This window comes from Larimichthys crocea, chromosome VII (assembly GCF_000972845.2).
Source record: "Larimichthys crocea isolate SSNF chromosome VII, L_crocea_2.0, whole genome shotgun sequence".
Taxonomy (NCBI): domain Eukaryota; kingdom Metazoa; phylum Chordata; class Actinopteri; family Sciaenidae; genus Larimichthys; species Larimichthys crocea.
The window spans coordinates 17,387,504-17,406,342 of record NC_040017.1 but is presented as its reverse complement, the minus strand read 5'-3'; the positions used below and the strand labels follow the sequence as shown (position 1 = coordinate 17,406,342).

At 44.5% G+C, this 18,839-nt stretch overlaps 1 protein-coding gene across 3 annotated transcripts in view; it reads left to right on the top strand.

Annotated features, from left to right (window-relative positions):
• The window catches only part of sipa1l3 (signal-induced proliferation-associated 1 like 3), a 66,630-nt gene that overhangs the window by 43,718 nt on the left and 4,073 nt on the right, over positions 1–18,839 (top strand). For 2 of the 3 annotated variants that reach the window (XM_019257679.2, XM_027280198.1), the window contains 19 exons: positions 197–327; positions 3,695–3,883; positions 4,380–4,554; positions 4,993–5,096; positions 6,692–6,849; positions 6,944–7,526; positions 8,174–8,272; positions 8,388–8,563; positions 11,277–11,528; positions 12,567–12,749; positions 13,713–13,837; positions 14,192–14,301; positions 14,384–14,829; positions 16,251–16,481; positions 16,930–17,092; positions 17,178–17,352; positions 17,443–17,619; positions 18,065–18,191; positions 18,593–18,674. In XM_019257679.2, coding sequence (XP_019113224.2) covers positions 197–327; positions 3,695–3,883; positions 4,380–4,554; positions 4,993–5,096; positions 6,692–6,849; positions 6,944–7,526; positions 8,174–8,272; positions 8,388–8,563; positions 11,277–11,528; positions 12,567–12,749; positions 13,713–13,837; positions 14,192–14,301; positions 14,384–14,829; positions 16,251–16,481; positions 16,930–17,092; positions 17,178–17,352; positions 17,443–17,619; positions 18,065–18,191; positions 18,593–18,674 — 3,686 coding nt within the window. The remainder of the gene's footprint in view (positions 1–196; positions 328–3,694; positions 3,884–4,379; positions 4,555–4,992; positions 5,097–6,691; positions 6,850–6,943; positions 7,527–8,173; positions 8,273–8,387; positions 8,564–11,276; positions 11,529–12,566; positions 12,750–13,712; positions 13,838–14,191; positions 14,302–14,383; positions 14,830–16,250; positions 16,482–16,929; positions 17,093–17,177; positions 17,353–17,442; positions 17,620–18,064; positions 18,192–18,592; positions 18,675–18,839) is intronic. The other variant, XM_019257680.2, reaches the window with a different exon arrangement.

The window sequence follows — 18,839 nt, the reverse complement described above, 5'->3', positions numbered from 1 at the left end:
GTAAGTAGCTAAATAAAGTTGAACTCATTCATCAGTGATTAGAATTATAGCTAATTACTTTCCTGTTGATCGACTAAACCTTTCTGGTATCATATCATGAACAGGATCAACCTGCTCCCGTCATTTGTTGATGTATTCAGACATAATGAATGAACTTTAGCACAAACCTCACTGATCTCTCTTTGTCTGTCACCAGAGCACTCAAACTACTTCGGGACAGACGATAAGATGGGCGCTGTGGCCGTGAGCATCCGCAGGGAGAAACTGGACGACACCAAAGACCTGAAAGACCAGTACCAGTACCGCCTCATCGTCAGAACCAGCGAGGTAACGCACAGATCTGCTGATTGTGTGTGTTTGTTTGGGGATTTCTAAATGATGACACAGTGATGAGTCATGCTGAAGTTAATTACTTACCTTCTTTTTTACAAACTGTGATTCCCCTCATCCTCGCTGCCCTGATTTTAACCTGTCCTCACCCCCTCACTCCTCTCTGCCAGTGGAAAATTCCACCTGCTCTGTCTCAGCACAGCAAAGCCAAACCAAACACTGACTACTCTGGCCAAAGTGTTTGGCCTCCTCTCAGAGGGAGCACACCCAACCACTTTTCCACTTTGATAGATCAAAGACTCTTAATGTATTATATGATGGGCTGCTGATCATGGAGACCTGAATCGTCTGCGGTATCCCTCAGATCTGATCAAACAGGTTGTTTACTTTCAGATACTCTTCTTCTAAAACTCAGACTTTATTTATTTATAAAGCACCTTTCATGCAAACATGCAGCCCAAAGTTCTCCACAGAGCAAATAAAAAGTAGAACAGTTGCATAGAAATCAAGTACAAATTCAGCTAGACATAAAAACTACAACAATAGTTCAGAGTAGATTAAAAGCTGGACCATTGCTGGCTTCTCTTTTACCTCAATGTAGCTCAGAAATATCTCAGTATGAGTGACTCATACTTCATGAAGATTAAAATGCAAAATACAAAATGCTCCAGAGAACCCTCCTACCATTACCCATCCTATCAACTCTATTCACATTATGGAGAAAATGACTTTCACTCTTCGACTACAAATAGAGAAGGAGGATAAATACTGGGGAAAATGGGATTGTTATAACCATGTAGACTCTTTCTAAAACCCTTCAACGACGACCTGTACCTGTGTCTTTTTTTCTTCTTTTTTTTCACGTGTCAATTTTAAAAACAAAAAACTAAAAGTATTCGAATTAAAATGTAAATTAAAACCTATTATTCAGGGATGAAAAGTATAAGAGGGGATGATCAAGACTTAAAAGTTTGGCAGTGAATGATGAGGCACATTAAATAAAAGACATGATGACTTTAAGCTTTTTAAAGATGTCTACAGAGGTCCAGTCCCTCACGTCCACAGGAGGCAGACTCCCCTGTGTGTTCTTGTGGAGGTTCTTGGTATAACGAGGTATCCAGCTGCAGAGGATCTGCTCAGTACATACCTATGTAGCATATCTAAAAGATAGGTTGGTGCCATTCAGGGATTTAAAAACTAATAAGAGAAATTTAAATCAATTCTAAAACTAATGCAAAGACTTTAAAATGGGAGTTATATTGTATTCTAGAGCACAGTTATTCATTTGAGTTACTTTTCAAGCAAATATTCTAGTTATTCACTTGTTCCAGCTTCTCATGTGAAGCTTTTCTTGCCTTTGTGTGATATTAAACTGAATATATTCAGACTTTGGACTGATGGTTGAGCAAAACAAGATATCACCTCTCTGCGAAGCTGTCATCTGCATTTTTTCAGACAAAGTGCGGAAAATCAATCTGGCACATTAATCTGTGGTGTTTTACAAATATAGTGTTTTTCTTCTTCTCATGGGTTGTGTTAGAGAGGTCTGAGGTCTCCATGAATAGTTTATTATATTATAATATTTTATTAACAGCTTTGTAACATTATCCAGGTTAGACAAACAAACAGAAATGTTTGCTCCTGATCATCGTGCTCATGTAGTGTCTTCGTGTCTGTGCGGCTGTGTTGTTTTTAGCTGGATTACATGGCTGCCTGGCCTCATCACCTTAGCTCTGGTAGAACAATGAAGCCTCTCCGCCATCTAAGTACACAGAGCTCAGCTAACAGACACAACCAGCACGCCCAGGCCTACTGTTCCCACACAGAAAGAGATTGATTGCAGACTTTATTCTCTCCCACTCAAGCCGCAGCTGCTCTCAAATATCCATCCCCCTAAAGTCTGTCATTTAATTCTGTGCAGCAGTGCTGCTGACACAGCAAGGTGGAGAGACTTCCTCCTTCTTCCTCCCTCCATCGCACCTCCACGCACACACCTCCCTCTGACATTCCTACGCAGCGCGTCGCAGTCACTCACTCACGCCGTCGCACGAGTTGAGACGACAGCTCCGTAACTTTAGCTGTGTGTCAATCAGGTTTCATTTCTCTGCAGCACACACCCGAGTCTCTGAGGTTCAACTGTCTCTCCGGCCCCAGCCAGCGCCTGCCAGAGTCTGCCATGCATTTTTAATGAAGCCGCCTTTTTGTGTGTGAGTGTGTCTATGAGTATGTATGTGTGTGTGTGCGTGCGCAGCTAGAAGGAGCAGCCCACTCTTCCCAACTGTATCTGAGGTTATTATAGTCTCACTGTTTTGAAGCAGGTCAATTTCCCCTCACCAGGGAGCAACACTGAGCAGAATATTAATTCACAATACAGCTCGACTTAAAATCTTCCACACAGAGTAGAGTGTGTGTGTGTGTGTGTGTGTGTGTGTGTGTGTGTGTGTGTGTGTTTGTGACGTGTGCGTGCCTTCAGGGCAGCAGGGCATTATGAGTAGTGAAATCCATCCCTCATCTGATGGACCCACGTCAAAGCTCCAGGGCTACCAATCATCCATCTCTCCATTTCCAGACTGTACTGCACCATAGCTGAGCCTGACCTCTGACCTCTTTCAATACATTTATCCCAGTTTCAACAGGATTACTACGTAGTGTGTCAGTCCAGGCTCGATCCCAGTCAGCTGTACCTGTATTTTTATTGTGTTCTTCACAAGTAGAATACAGAAAAAGCTCTACCGTAATAAGAATATACAAGACAGTTATACAGGGCTGCAACTAACGATATTTTCATTATTGTTTAATCCACCAACCATTTTCTGGAATAATTGATGAGTTGTTTGGTTCATAAAATGGTGAATGTTTCCCGGGGCTGAAGGTGACGTCCTCAAATGTCCACAACTTAAAGATATTCAGCTTACTGTCATAGAGGAGTGTCCATCACCCTGACAAGTCGGCAGTTCATCACGGGCCACATAGAGACAAAACCGTTCACACTCACATTCACATCTACGGACAATTTAGAGTCACCAGTTCACCTGTTAAGCGCATGTCTTTGGACTGTGGGAGGAAGCCGGAGTACCCGGAGAGAACCCACACAGACACGGGGAGAACATGCAAACTCCACACAGAAAGACCTCAGCCGAGGTTCATACAAGAAACCAGTAAACACTATTCAATAAGTTGGTCTTAAAATATCAGCATGTATTCTGTTCCCAAGATAGCCAAGAGGTAAAGAGATAAATATTAAGGTGATAGCAATAATAAGTCTGATAAAAGTGATCGATAAAAGATAAATTTCTTGACATTTTTAAATGTGTAGTCTTAAAATCCGATAATGCATCGCTTTCTCTTGTTTCTCCATGTTTAGCTTGTGACCCTGCGAGGCTCCATTTTAGAGGATGCCGTGGCGTCCACGGGGAGGCACGGCACGGTGCGTGGTCTGCCGCTCAAGGAGGTCCTGGAACAGGTCGTTCCCGAGCTCAACGTGTCCTGTTTGCGACTGGCGCTCAGCACGTCCAAAGTCACTGAGCAGCTCCTCAAACTGGATGAACAGGGGGTGAGTTACATGTCTGTCTGTATTTGCATCTGCGTAATAAAAGCTGAAATCTGATAGTTGATCCCGGCCGCAAAGATGCAAAATAAACACACTGTGAAGTCAGGCTGGCTAAAATATGAACTGATAAAGAAACACGGTGACATGTGGTGTGCTCAGATAGTGTGTATAAACGTATAACTGATTTAGTGTCGGTGCAAAGTACAGAATTAGACTGACCTGAGCTGAATGCTGGGTGAAGAAGGGTGTGGTACATGAGTGTGTACCCATAAAAGCTTTAATGTTTAGCCATATTATCTTGCCTTTTTGTTTAATGGAGGGTGAAATGTAAGGCAGAAGAGTTGTGCCAGCCGTAGGCTTGTATTTGTTTGTGTAGGTGGTTTATTCAACGCTGAAATACTCTTATCTGTAACATCAACTCTGACATTAAATTGCATCAGGAGCACACGTTTTTAGACTGTTTGTGTAACGTTTATGTTATCTCTCCGTTGCCTCGTAGTTAAGTCAGAAGCACAAGGTGGGTGTTCTGCTGTGCCGTGCGGGCCAGAGCACAGAGGAGGAGATGTACAACAACGAGGAGGCATCACCCGCCTTCTCTGCCTTCCTGGAGCTGCTGGGGGAGCAGGTGCTCCTCAAAGGATTCACCAAATACGCTGCGCAGCTCGACACAAAGAGTGAGTCTTCACAAGAGCCCCTTTCACTGCACCACGCTCCATAAATGTGTTGGATACTCGACATAAAAGTCAACATTGGTCAAACCTAGGAATGAATTCTTGGCACACGTGCAGATGGCTGCAGCAGCACTATGTTACGAAACAATGTGAATGAGCACATCTATGTGGTCAACCAACATTCAGCACAAATAGATACAGCACCTCACCTCCACACACACACCTGATCCTGTCTGAATGAGGCCTCAAGCTGAAGGAAAAGACACTTACAGTATGACTGAATGACAAATATATATTACTTTAACAGAAATGTTTTCTCTGTCTGAAAAGTGTGAATTAATAAACACTTCAAGTGTCATAACTCCAGCTGCAGCTTGAACCAGAAAGTTTCAGCATCACAGTGCCGTCGATAGTTAATAACTTCTGAATATCTTTCTCCAGCGGACTCTACGGGCACACACTCCCTGTACACCACCTACCAAGGCTACGAAGTCATGTTCCACGTGTCCACCATGCTGCCATACATGCCCAACAACCCCCAGCAGGTAAGACCTTATGAGCACCCCGACCTAAACCCTACACATGGGCCTGTTTTCTCAGGCCAGGTTTTGGTGTGCACAGCTGAGAAAGACATCCATGTCTATCCTTTCTTGTCACCCAAAGCCTTTCAAAGTCTGCCTGTGGTTGTTAGTTAAAGCCTCTGCTGTTTTTTCCGGGTCGTAAACCACAGCAAGAATTCATCAAGTGGAAACTCATGACTTGTGTCGCCCTCTTCATTTGGAGTCTCTTTCCTCTTTTATTCAGCCTGTCGTGTTTTTATAGTCTTTGTTCTCTGTGTCTTGGCTCTTTTGCCCTCTCTCTGCCTCTCATTCTTTCACTGGATCCGAGCTGGGTGGGGTTCAGTCGTGAGACTTTCTCCCTCCTTTTTTTTCCACTTCTTTAAATAAAACTGCCTTCCTACACGTCCTCCCGGGCACTGTGTGTGTTTGCAGCGTGGGCTTTGTGTTAGTGACCTGTGTGTAAGATAGCGTTTTGTGCGGGTGGGTATTTTTAATAGTTTGCATAAGTGTTTGCGTGACAGGCTCGCCCCAGGTGAACACGTGTGCTCAGACAGGCCCTGTGGCTGCTCAGGATTTGTGTACACATTTTGTAATGTGTCAGCGCATCGCTGCAGAACAGTGCAGGCGACAGAGAAGCCATCTGTTTTCCCACAAACATGAATTAACCTTGTTAAATGGAGAACTTTTATTACCATACCAATAGTTTATTTAATGTAAACAAGTTTTTTTTTTCACAGTTACGTCATCTTGTAAACAATAAATGTGATGATCGCACCTTTTTAAGTGTGATATTTAAACAGTTCTTATTATCAACTCTTGAAATCCAAAAGTGTATTTTTTTATAAATGGGGCAATAACTCCATCCAGAGGTTTAAAGACTGCAGCAGCAAGGAGGTGTGCTTAATCAGATTAACCTCTAGATGGCAGCATCCAACATTAAAAATAAGCTGCAGTGGATGGAGAGGAAGAAGGAGAGTGTGTGAAGGCTCGTATTTAAGAGAGAGGGAGAGGGAGAGGAAAGCACTACTAGCCCTGCACACCCTTCCAGCAGTTAATAGAAAACAGTCAAAATGTTAATAAAAAGATCCCAAATCTAAAATAAAACTCACTTATCTTCTCCAAACGATCAATTCCAGCAATTATAACTGATGTTTGTAACCACTACGTTAGCACAGTATTTAAAACTGCAGTCTGCAGTGTGAGTGAACGATGCTGGAGGGTACGTGTGCCCAAACAGTGGGCTGGATTACATAATCGGTACTTTCACACTTCCCTCTGCAGATGAAGAGAGGATTGGCAAGCACTGTGCTGCAGACACAGCCTGGACTGTGCCACGTCTCTCCTACACAAGCACAGATAGACAGACAAACCGGCACATACACAGACACAAATAGCCCACACGGATTTTTGAAAAACAAATTACATAAAGAGCTGTTGTTTGGTGTCTGGTGGCGAGCGTCTCATTTCCCCTGTCAGACTTTCTCTATCGTTGACTGAGTCAATTGTGTCAGTGCCAGTTATGTTAGCTCATTTTATTAATTTGTCATTTTTCATCTCCTCTCTTGTCTCCTCTCTTTCAGCTCTTGAGAAAGAGGCACATAGGGAACGACATTGTCACCATAATCTTTCAGGAGCCGGGAGCGTTGCCTTTCACCCCTCAGAATATTCGCTCACACTTCCAGCATGTCTTTGTAATCGTCCGTGTGCACAACCCCTGCTCTGAAAGCACCTGCTACAGGTAAATGTTTAAAACACAACAAGCACATGTTCATGTGCACATGTGAAAATAGTGTCTCACACTCACACCCTGCCCATCTCGCCTTTTCTTTCAGTGTTGCTGTGACAAGGATGAAGGATGTGCCTCCCTTCGGCCCTCCCATCCCCAGCGGTGTCACCTTCCGTGACCCGGAAACCTTTCGTAACTTCCTGCTAGCCAAAGTTATCAATGCAGAAAATGCAGCGCACAAGTCTGAGAAGTTCCACACGATGGCGACGCGAACGCGGCAGGAGTACCTGCGCGACCTGGCTGAGAACTACGTCAGCAGCACGCCGCTCGACTCAGCCGGCAAGCTCAACAACCTCATCTCCCTCGCATCCAAGAAACGCGAGCGCTCCAAGGCGAGAGAGGGAGCGGAGCTGGGTGCAGCGGGGGCTGTCGCCTGGAGGGTCCTAGCCCAGGACTTCAGCGGAGGAGGGATGGAGCTCCCCTGTGCCTTGGGTTTGTCGGCTGAATACGTCCTTCTGACAGACTGCTCCACCAAAGAGGTGGTGTTTAACTGTTTCTGTGCGGACGTGATCGGCTGGACGCCAGAGCGTCTGGCGCTGAAGATCTTCTACGGCAGAGGAGACTACATCGCGGTGAGGGTACCAGAGGGCTGCGCGCAGGACATCAGGGAGGTGGTGCAGAGATTAAAGGTGAGAGTGATCAGCAGAGCAGAAAATAAATCTCTGTGGCCTTTGAGGCACCTTACATAGCGTGTAGTAGGATGATCAGGGCTTAAAGGGTTCCCTGTGGAGATAAACAAAGTTATATTTACATTCAGTGTTACACCTCTTGTTCTGTCATTGAAGCATTAAGATGAGTAGATTTCCAAACGAGGAGATGTATGAAATTTTTCCCAAGTATCTTGGAAGACCTGGAAAGAACTATAATACAAATCTATAAGATTCATATTAATATATGAGCACACATAATACAGCATACAGGTACTCTATGAGACCCTATAACTCACTGTTGTGCAACATGCCCTGGCTGATAAGAGGCATTTCATACGGTGATGATCTGTGGAAAATCTGATGAATTAAATGCTGTGAAAAGGAGATTTCCTGGTCTCCAGTGAGCTTTGTGTTAATCCAAGAGAAAACTAAATGTTTTAGAAAATTAGTTAATCTTTCTAAAAATACAAAATAAATGCATATTAGGGAGTGATGCATTTTCCAGAATCAGGATCAGCCTCTTTCTGGCTGTTTCATTATGTTTCCTCCTGTGCTGGACACCTGGAGACTGTTTTTCTAAATACTGTAAATCTCTTTGTATTCACATCATGTCCTCTCCTTGCCAGTCGCTGACGGTGGGATGTGAGACTGTGGATATGACTCTGAGAAGAAACGGACTGGGACAACTGGGCTTCCATGTTCGCCTGGACGGCACTGTGGCTGAGGTACCATCAGACGACCATCTGCCACACCAGATCTGCTGAAATACTCATCTATGAAGATTGTTGGCTGCACGTAACCGGCTTGTTTGAAGACTTTTTCTGTGGTGTTGTTGTGCAGGTGGAGGAGTACGGCTTTGCCTGGCAGGCAGGACTGAGACAGGGAAGTCGACTGGTGGAGATCTGCAAGGTGGCCGCGGTGACGCTGACTCACGAACAGATGATCGACCTGCTGAGGACGTCGGTCACGGTCAAAGTGGTCATCATTCCCCCATACGAAGAGGGCGGGCCTCGCAGGTGTGTTTAAACTTTGAAGCTGAACTAATGAGAGTGATTCATTTTTAATCAGATGTTAGGTGACTGCACAGGAGGGTGCCAAGTGTTAGCAGGCAGTAGTGGAAGGAAAAGAGTGAGCTTCACCCAAACACACAAAGCATGGGTGAGATAGTGGCTAGACTCCAATGTTCTGAGAGGATTTTGTGTGGGAGTGTGTGAAAAGAGGAAGCGAGCAAAAAGAGAGAAAGAACGATGTGTGGTTCGAGAGGAAACACTTGAAATGAGGTACAGAGACATAAAGAAAGAAGCGTTTCAATGTGGATTAACAACCATTCTTTGCCGTTCTTTGTCTCTCCATCCTTCGTATCTAGTCATCTCGCTCAGCGTAACGTTGTCTTGTTCCCCCTCCTCCTACAATCTTTTTTTTTTTTTAGCTTTATTGTATAGAGACAGCAGAAGAGCGACAGGAAATGTGGGGAGAGAGAGAGATGGGGAATGACATGCGGGAAAGAGCCACAGGTCGGATTCAAACCCTGGGCTGCTGCGGAAAGGACTGAGTCTTTGTACATGGGGCGGCTGCTCTACCGTCTGAGCTAAACAACACCCCCACAATCTATTTCTTTTCCCAGCCTTTTATCTACACATACGGCCTTGACAAAGAGCAGAATAACGAGGCCTTGTGAGACGCTGATGTGGTGTTACAGAACGGTTACGGAGAGTGTGTGTGTTTCTGACTGAGGCTCCTAAATACAGTAATTGTGGCTGGTTGTGTGATCGCACGGCGGTTAGATTTCTTTAACGTTGGAGGCAGTTTAATTACACCAAGTTAAATCCCTTTGACATGCACACACATGCACAAACACACACACACACTCAAGTAGCAGCTGATAATTAGAGTCTTGTATTTCACTCTCCCCCCTTTTCTCTCTCTCTCTCTCTGACTCGTTTGTGTGCCAGGCAAGCAGATTGCATGAGATTAAGGCCTGGAATCTGCAGGGGGGTAAAAAAAGAGAGAGAGAGAACATAAAATAAATAAATAAATGAGTGGAAGTGATTAATTAAAAATGCATGCCCTGTGCGAATGAAAAGGACGGAAAAGAGGGAGGGACACAGAGAGAGAGAAAGAGAGAGAGAGAGGCAGGGTTGAGTGCATTGAGTTGGAGAGACATGCTCGGTAAGGAGGACGTGTTTCAACACCACCGAGAGTGAGAGAAGTGGGTGGAGGAGAGAGAGAGAGACGAGAGCTGGAAGTGTTTCTTTTTTTTTTTTGCTGCTCTGACTCCGTCGTACACATGCATGATGGACGGATACAGCGGAGGAAAGGTGTGATGCTGTAGTGTGTTTGACGGTGTGTGTGTGTGTGTGTGTGTGTCGGGGCGCTCCAGCTGTGTCACCTCGGCCGGTGTGATGGAAAAAGCACTGCATACCAACATATGTAGGCTCTGCTCGCTCTAAGGTTTGTGCTACTGTTATGTAACTGTGTGGATATTGATCGAGTTATTCTTTGATTGATCTGACCACGTGTTCATGTTCAGCGATTGATAGTGTTTCTAAATGTGTGATTTTCTGCTATTGTTAAATGCATTTTCTTTTAGCATTCATATTTTCTATATATATATACTTGTCTATCATTGTTTCTTTTAATGTTTTTTATCCTCTTGTGTGACCAGGCTCTAGTGTGAATCCTGGTTCAACAATTATTAAATGAAACTACATATAAGTACTGGTATCTACTGCAAGTAGTTTGGTTGTATTTATATTTATTTATTCTATATTTATTTATTTATTTACAGGTTGTAGGTTTTATTTGTCACTGTCCACCACAATACAAGTGTTTACCATTTACAAGTCAAACTGTTAGGTATAATGTACAGTGAGCTGGTCATTATTGGGAAATAAACCCTGACAGGGTGATGCATTATTCTGCTTATTACACGGCAGCTTTCTAAAGAAATCAAAACACAAAATATTGATTTGAAATTGACTTTATTGCGTCCTCTGTGGTCCTCCAGAGTCTACGACCAGAACTGTGTCCATAGTAACAGTCTCCTAAACAGAAATAACAGACTGTAATTGACCAGTCAGAATCAAGCATTAAACAAAGGCTTTAAATAAACCAAATTAATTGTTAATGAGTTTAGTGTAAGCAAAGATGCCAGAAAACCAGCAGGTTTCAGCCTAAATATGAACTATTTGCTCATCTTCTATGACAGTAAATCAGTATATTTGGGTTTCAAACTGTTGACAAACAATACTTTTAAAGATGTCACCTCAGACTGGGACATAACATTCTGCAGATTGATTTTATAATAAAAATAATTGTTGCTGCCCTAATTCAAAACGAACCAGCCCTTTCAGGGGACACATCACACTGTGTGTGTCCTTGTCTCTCTTGTTTCAGTCTTTGCTGCATTGTGTTTGTTTCTCTTTAAATTCTTTTTTTGTCCCACTCCTCCCTTTGTTTCACCTCCCTGTGAATTTAACTCTTCGCTTTGACACCATTTTCCCACCGCCATTGTCACCCCGCTCTCATCTCTTCCTCTCGGCATTTGTCTCGTCTTGAATAGATAGTCTGTCATCTGCATATTTGATGCCTCCTGTCCTCCTGTAATAAGCTGTGTGAATGAAATAATGATGATAAAGATATGTGCTGGATGTCGAGCTTCAGGCTGAGTGTGGTGTTTATATCCTGAGTTGATTGAAGATAACTAACTTTGTCTCTCTGTCTCTTCAGGGGCTGCACAGAGGAGTACGAGATGAAGACCATGGAGCAGAAGCCAGAACCTGAGCCTCTGGCGGCAGGCTACCGACCCTCCCCTCGCCCGACGTGGCGATGGGACAGTCCGCCCATTCCTCCAGGACTCCACAGTGCACCCACCCCACAGCGCTGGGCCCCCATGGGTCCCCCACCTCCTCCACTGCCTCGCTCACACAAGACCCTGATGCCCGTTCCCTACAGGGAGCCTCAGCACCTCAACTCTAAGAGGTGAGCTGGATTCACTCATAGTCCCATTAGCGTACAGGCAAGACAAGATAGGGTTATTTATAGCATCAATATTAGCAATGATACGGTAACTCCCTGTAACTCGACCTTGCTGTGACAGATGATGTTTGATTCACAAAAAATTAGACAATAAACAAATAATTGATTCTTTACATATTAATGGACTTCTGAATCACCGCCAACATCGATGTCATTTCATCTTATTTTGTTTAGTTTGTGAGACTGTTGTTTTTAGTTGTACCATGTTATATAATGTCTTGACCAGGTCTCCTTTCAAAACACTTGAAAAATAAAATGAATAAATATTGACTAAAAGTGACGTCAGATAGATACTCAGTTTATTTTGATATACACAGTCACCAGTGATTGTGTTTATCAAAACAAAACAAATCCCGGACATGTCAGATGAAACAGCAGTTCAGTCGGGCTCCTGTAACGGTTCATGTGGAGACATCATAACAATAAAATTGTTTAAGTGTTGCTTGAATCCATCAACTGGTTTCTTTTGAAGGTCTTAAACTCTTTAGTAGAGGCAGCCTTCATGCCTGTAATGGTGACCTTACTTGAGGCAAATTCACGTTCCTTATTGTACTCTTTATAAGCCTTCCAACCCTCGATTGCATTTGCTTTTTATTCTGCTTGAATCCTCCTCTGCTAAACTAAACATTTCAGTTCATCAAGGCTACATACGTTTAAATGACCTTACAGTACTTTAGGGTAGTCTTCTGAAGGGATAAGTGTGTATATCTTTATTTACTTTTTATTTACTCCTTTCTGTTCTCCGTTGCTAACCACACAGACGTTACTTGGTGCTGGTGTCACGCTGCTGACTCCCAAAGTTAACAACCACAATCACATCCTGGCAGCTTCGAACTGATTCTTTGTTTTGCAGCGTTTCTCGCTAATTTAGATAAATGGTTTCTTTCCTGTAGCAGCCTTACTCATACTCCTCACGCCTCTGTGGTCGGCCTGTTTGTTTGTCCCTCGGTTAACCATCATTCTCTTTTGTGTGTCCTCCAGGCCAGTGAGCTACCCAGAGAACCACTACACCCTTTCTCCTGCAGGAGGCGACAGAGTGCTGCCCTACAGGAACCCCTCAGCCAGCTTCTCCTCGCCCTCCTCAGGCCTGGTCGGCCTCTCCGCTATGGGGCCGCCTGGAATCACACCGGGCCCCTTTGTACGCTACAAACCCTCACCTGACAGGTGTGTGATGTTTTGTCGTCACTCCTTTGATCTCAATATTAATCATGTCCAATGTTAATCATAACTGTTTAGCGTGTTAGAGTCGGATTATATCTGCTCCTAAGACGAGGCTGCATAATGTGTCTCACTCAGGCTTGCAGTTAGACGTGTACGAACACAATGTCTCCTCGAGGAAGGATCTGTTGTGTGGGTGGCTCTTCCTCACAGTGTGGAGGTTGATAACATCTCGCCCAACCAGAAAAATGTGTTTTATTCAACCGCCATCGGGATGCAAAACAGAAACTGAAATTCTCCTCAGCTCGTTTATTTGTTTGTTTAAGTCGGCTTAATCTTCTGTTATTAGCTTCACCAAGGAGTGTTTGTTTTTTTTTGTCAACAGAATTACAGGGAAAACAGCCAGCCTGATTTTCATGTAACTCGATAGTTGAGGCATCACGATATACTTTTATTGAAATAAATAATATGCATATGATGATATTGTGTAAATATTCCAGCACCTCTTAAATCACTGCCTGTAACACAGGCAGAGCAATAGTTTGCACATAAACAAAGGTACCAGACTCAGTTAAGCATGCTACATATATGAAGTGCTTTGTTCTGAAGAATTTGTCATATATACTCAAATTAATTTGCCCCCCCAAAAAAAGAGAAAACAGATTTAAAAGTTAAAGATTTTCTATAAATATTGCAATAACATTGTTATCTTGAATTCTCTTGGCTGCGATAAATCATGAAAATCTGATACTGTGACAGCCCGACATGGTAAAAGCCTCTGGACAGGCCAAAGAAGAAACTGTTTATTTTCATAAACAGTTCAAGATAAGTCGGTCATAATCGTAAGTGGTTGCTTGCAGACTTGGAGGAGGTCTGAACTCTCTTAGTGCCCGTCTGGTGTGATATGTTACTGTCAGTGGCGTGAATGTGTTTGTTAATCACCCTCCCCGCAACTATCTGTCTGTGTAGATATGGAACAGGACAGCGCCCCCTGCTGCCCTACGAGCCCCACCTCAGCGTGGACATCAACTCCAGTGGAGAGTCTTCCTCGGGCTTCACCAGTCAGGAGAGCACCATGGAGCGCTGCAAAACAGGTACATCACCCTGCAAGTTTGAATCTGCTTTAATCAGTGGGTCACACCAACTGAATGATGATGATGATGTTGTTGAGTGTGTAAATTGTCAACTCTTAGCAAAGACGTTCACCATATCAACTTAAAAATGAATGGTTCTTCACCAAAATATCATAAATCAGACTTGTCTTTAGCGATGTTGTCTTCAGAGTGTGTGCTGCATGGTGGAGTAAAGATGATAGTTTGATTTTGTGCGTTGGTGGGTGGAGGTTAGTGTTTAAATGTGCTATAAGTATTTAATCCTCTTTGCCAACCATGGAGGTTCAGTGTAATTTGCTTTAATCCTGCGAGTGTCTATGTGTGTTTTCTGTCTAGAGCCCCTCTGGCATGTCCCAGTGTCTCGGGGACCGGGTGGAGGAGGGGGCCAGAGGAGAATACCCAGACAGGATGTCCCGGGGAAAGACTCTCCAAACAGACACTCGAAGGTCAGACTCGTCATCACCCCGTCTCGTTTGTTCACCTCTCTCCGCCGAGCCTGTCTGAATGTTGCTCTCTTGTCCTCCGCAGGGTGAGACTCAGTACTCCAGCCACTCCAGCAGTAACACCCTCTCCAGTAACGCCTCCAGCAGCCACAGCGACGAGCGCTGGTTCGACGGAGGACCTGGAGGAGAGCGAGGAGGTGGGGTTTGCCTTGGCGACCCAGCCGACCCTGACCCCGACCTTCTCAACAAGGGGGGGTCCAATGACAGCGGCATCGACGCCTCGACCCACTACAACAACGCTCGCCACGGAAATATGACCAACAACCAGCCCCACAAGCCCATGCACTGCTTCGCCACTTACGGCGGCATCCAGGAGCTGTCCGTGGGAAGGAGCAGCGGTGAGAGGGAGGCGAGGAGACGAGAATCTTCGCCAATCATACCGGCCACAGCCAATCAGAACAAAGGATACCGGACGAGGACATTCCCGCCTCCTGGCTCCAGCGCTGATAAAATGGATGCTTTCAAACCCAGGTAAGAGAGCAGCTCGCTGATGAGATGCATCTTTTATGGCACATTTTATGAAGCTGATATTAAGTAACTGGCAGATTTAGATCAGATATGTGCCGGCTTTTATCGTACGGAGAGAGTTACATTCATAAATCTCTCAGTTTAATGCTGCTCAGCTTAATGGACCAATGTATGTACTCGATAATAACGTGAGACTTTTAACAAGTTTAGAGGAATCTTTGGGGAATGATGCACCAAGCAGCAACCACCAGATCCTGTTTTAACTAAAGTATGACATCAAACTGTCTCTACATTAAGGATTAAAGCAGACTAATCCTCCCGAAACATGCAGATCATCATGTGATCTCTTCTGCTGCTGGACTCATCACTTCCACCCCCACATCACACACACATACAGGCATAAAACACTGAACATACACAGTGTTCGACCACTCTGTGTTGGATTAAAACAGTCGCTGTCTGTGCCTGGGATGTGTTGGACCGTGAACATAATATAGATATGAGATTAAAACAGAAGGCTGTCAGATGATTCATCACAGGTATCGTTTAAATTAAAATGTCTGTTTATTCGGTTTAAAACGTGCCGTTAGCTACCTCGTTTTGCAGTGTTGACGACTTGATTTGGTGGTTTAAGGACATTCAGGTCGCCTGATAGATGATGGTAGTTGTAGTTCATAAGTCTTCTGCTGTCAGTGTTGTATTAGCAGTCAGTAGCATAGTATCTGCAATGTGACACTGTTGCTAACAAACAGCACTACCTGGACTTTAATTGCACACTCTGTCTTCATTCTCCACTCAATGACGAGGAGGAAACGCTGCGAGAATATATTATGCTGATGTGGAAAGTGGACAGACAACACACATAGAAAGAGCAGTAAAAGAAACCCTGTTTACCCACTGAGAGCTAAACAACGTGATTGTCATTCAGTCATGTGAACAAGATGATTCTTAAAGGAAAGTTTGACGTTTTGTCGAGAGCTCAATACCACTCATCTGTCTGTTAAGACTACAGCTAAGCTTAGAAACAAGGGGAAACAGCAAGCCTGGCTCTGTCCAAATCTAAAAAAAATCACCTACCAGCACCTAGGTAGGCTGTGCATTGTCCTGTGTCAGTATGCTATAACTGGCTGCTCATTGTGACATAAAATATTAAAATAACACAAAATGTAAAATGCAGTTTTTGAGTACAGAAAGTACTAATGTTGTCCCATGAAAATAAGGGCAGATAAGCCGATGTTACCCATCCTCTAACAAATATTCAGTGAACTCATAGTTGAGCCTCTAACAACCTTTTTTCTTTTGTATTACACTTGGTACTTGTGGCCAGATGTGCGTTCAAGACAGTTTTCCATGTTTTACTACATCGCTGTTGCTTTTGAAGCATTAATCACGTGTATGTCTGTGTGTTTCGTCCGTCCTCTCAGGGCCTACACGCCGCAGGGTTACAAGACTCCGACAGCTGAGAAAGCACGTCCTGTCCGAGCCGCCACGACGACACCGACTTCATCTCAGCTGAGCTCCATCCCTCTGTCCAGCTCTGCCCCAAAGGCCTTATACGGGAAGAGCAGACAAACCGGATGGCAGACTGAAGAAACCAGCCCGTCACCTTCAAACGCCACCACGACATCCAGCTCCGACAGCAACAGCAGCAAGAAGTACGTTGAGTGGCTGAGAGCTCGAAATGATCCCAGCAGAACATTTTGTTCCTGGAACACGTTTAAGTATAATTAAGTTTACTGAGCACGATAAGCACACATTTGCACACAAGGAAAAATCCATCTCCTTCTTATGTAAAATATGAGCTAATATTATCTATTAAATATTAGTATAAATTAGAGATTCTCAACTATTTTTGGCTTGTTACCGCTTAAAACAAAGCAATGTCTGCCTCGAAGGAGACAGTCAAGGACAGAACAGACAGAAAACAAAGATTTGCAGCAGAATTGAGAGGAAACTCATCTCGCTCAGCTCAGGTCAAGACATTAATATAAAACTCATGAGTGTCTGAGAAGACTCTGGGCCTGACCTGTGAATGTGCTAGAGGTGTAAATATTTTGGGTCAACATCCTTTGTGTTCATGGTGCTCATGTCTTGTGTCTCCAGGCAGGTGGATACAAATTCAAAGAACGTGTTTGGACAACCTCGGCTCCGAGCGTCACTGAGAGACCTGCGCTCTCCGCGGCGGACGTACAAAAGCACCATCGAAGACGACCTGAAGAAACTGATCATCATGGACAACCCGGGAGAGACTCCACCAAGAGATCCAGTGAGGGACACACCATCACTCGCCGACCTCTATACCAGGTTTTAGTGTTCCTTCATCTAATCACTGTCACTGTTTGTCCCCGTAGTCTCCCAGACGAACTTTGCAGCGCACCTTCTCAGATGAGTCGCTGTGCAGCGGGCGCAGAGAGGCCAGCTTCGCCAACTCTGAGAACCAGTCGACCCCCACTGACGTACTGTTCACCTGCACGCTGCCCACGCGCAGACACGCCGCCTCCTCCAACCACATTCAGGGCAAGAAGGGTGAGTTTAAACTGCAGCATCTGTTTTTATTTTGTTTTCAAGCAGGTGGACAAAACACTTTGTTTACTTATTGCACCTGTCGTCCTTCAGTGCCTCTGTCAGCCTCTGAGTTGTCTCTCACCGAAGTTAGAGACAAAGTCCCCCCTCTGAGGAGGCTCGACCCGGGGCTGATGCCTCTTCCTGACACAGCCTGTGGACTGGAGTGGTCCAGCCTGGTCAACGCCGCTAAAGCCTACGAAGGTGAGGATGGAGACACTTCAAGATTAGGTTTGTTCAACTCTGGCGTGGGGTGCTGTAAATCTTTTTGTTATGTCATTAAATGTAATTAACCAGTGTAAAGTCTCAAATCCCTGGTGGATGTGAGACATTGTCTGGAGGTTTGCAGTTGAACGGTTTCACCTTGTCTGCTGTCACTCAACACTCCTGGGAAAGAAACAGGAGATCTGTGTGTTCATCTCTCACCTCTCATTCGAGCTTCCCAGCCACAGTTTCTTTTCTGGGTCTCTCTGCCGTCCCTTGTGTCCACTTTGACCACAAAAGACAATCAAACACTTTAGACTCAAGTCAACACTTGATCCATAACCTTACCTGCAGCCAGGGCGTCCTACGCTGAGGTGTGATTGTGTCACACATCTCAAGGGACACTTGAGGTAAAAAAAAAAAAAGACTCATTCTGTGGAGCTGTTAGAACGATTATGTGTCTCTGTTGCAGCACAAAGAGCCGTTTCCCTCTTCTCACTGACGGAGCCACAGGTTGGAGGTCTGGACCTGAGACCAGTCGCCAGCCCTGTCCAGTTTAACACTCCTCAGACACCTCGGACCACACCGACCTTCAGCGGGTAGGTCAACCTTGCGGTTACACTCAAAACAAACAGTATTTGTCGTAAAGTAGTGCACTAAACTCCTCTGAATGTTCATGTTTGTGTCTTCAGGCCTGTGTCACTACTGCCACCTTGTGGTTGTTTACATGACTTGCACTAAACCCCCACGTTGCTCACTCCTCTGTGTATTCTCACTGTAGTAAACAATAAACAGTCGTAGCTATAGTACCAGTTTCTATTATTTTTTTTCTACCAGTGAGCAGCGAGAGTACAGTGTTATTGAAGCTTCAGTTCAAACACTCCCACACAGGAATGAATGTGCACACACCAGTAAAACCTGTCCTCCTTAACCACCTAGTAACCTGAATAGCAGTGGGGGTGTATTTGTCTCACGTAATGTGTACTGCATTTGTTTACAGTGACGAGGTGCCCAATGATCTGTCTGGTCGGCTCTACCACCTGGAAGTAATGTTAAAACAGCTAAACAATGATCTGGAGAGGGTGAGACGCTTTTGTTTTTCACATTTTTGACCTCATTAAACAGATTTGAACCCAGAACGTGATGGTAATGTTGCATGCATCCATTAGGATGCCCAGCTAAACTAAGCATCATGTTGTAGTGGACAGATATGAGAGTGGTTGACTCATCATTTGTCTTCCTCTCCG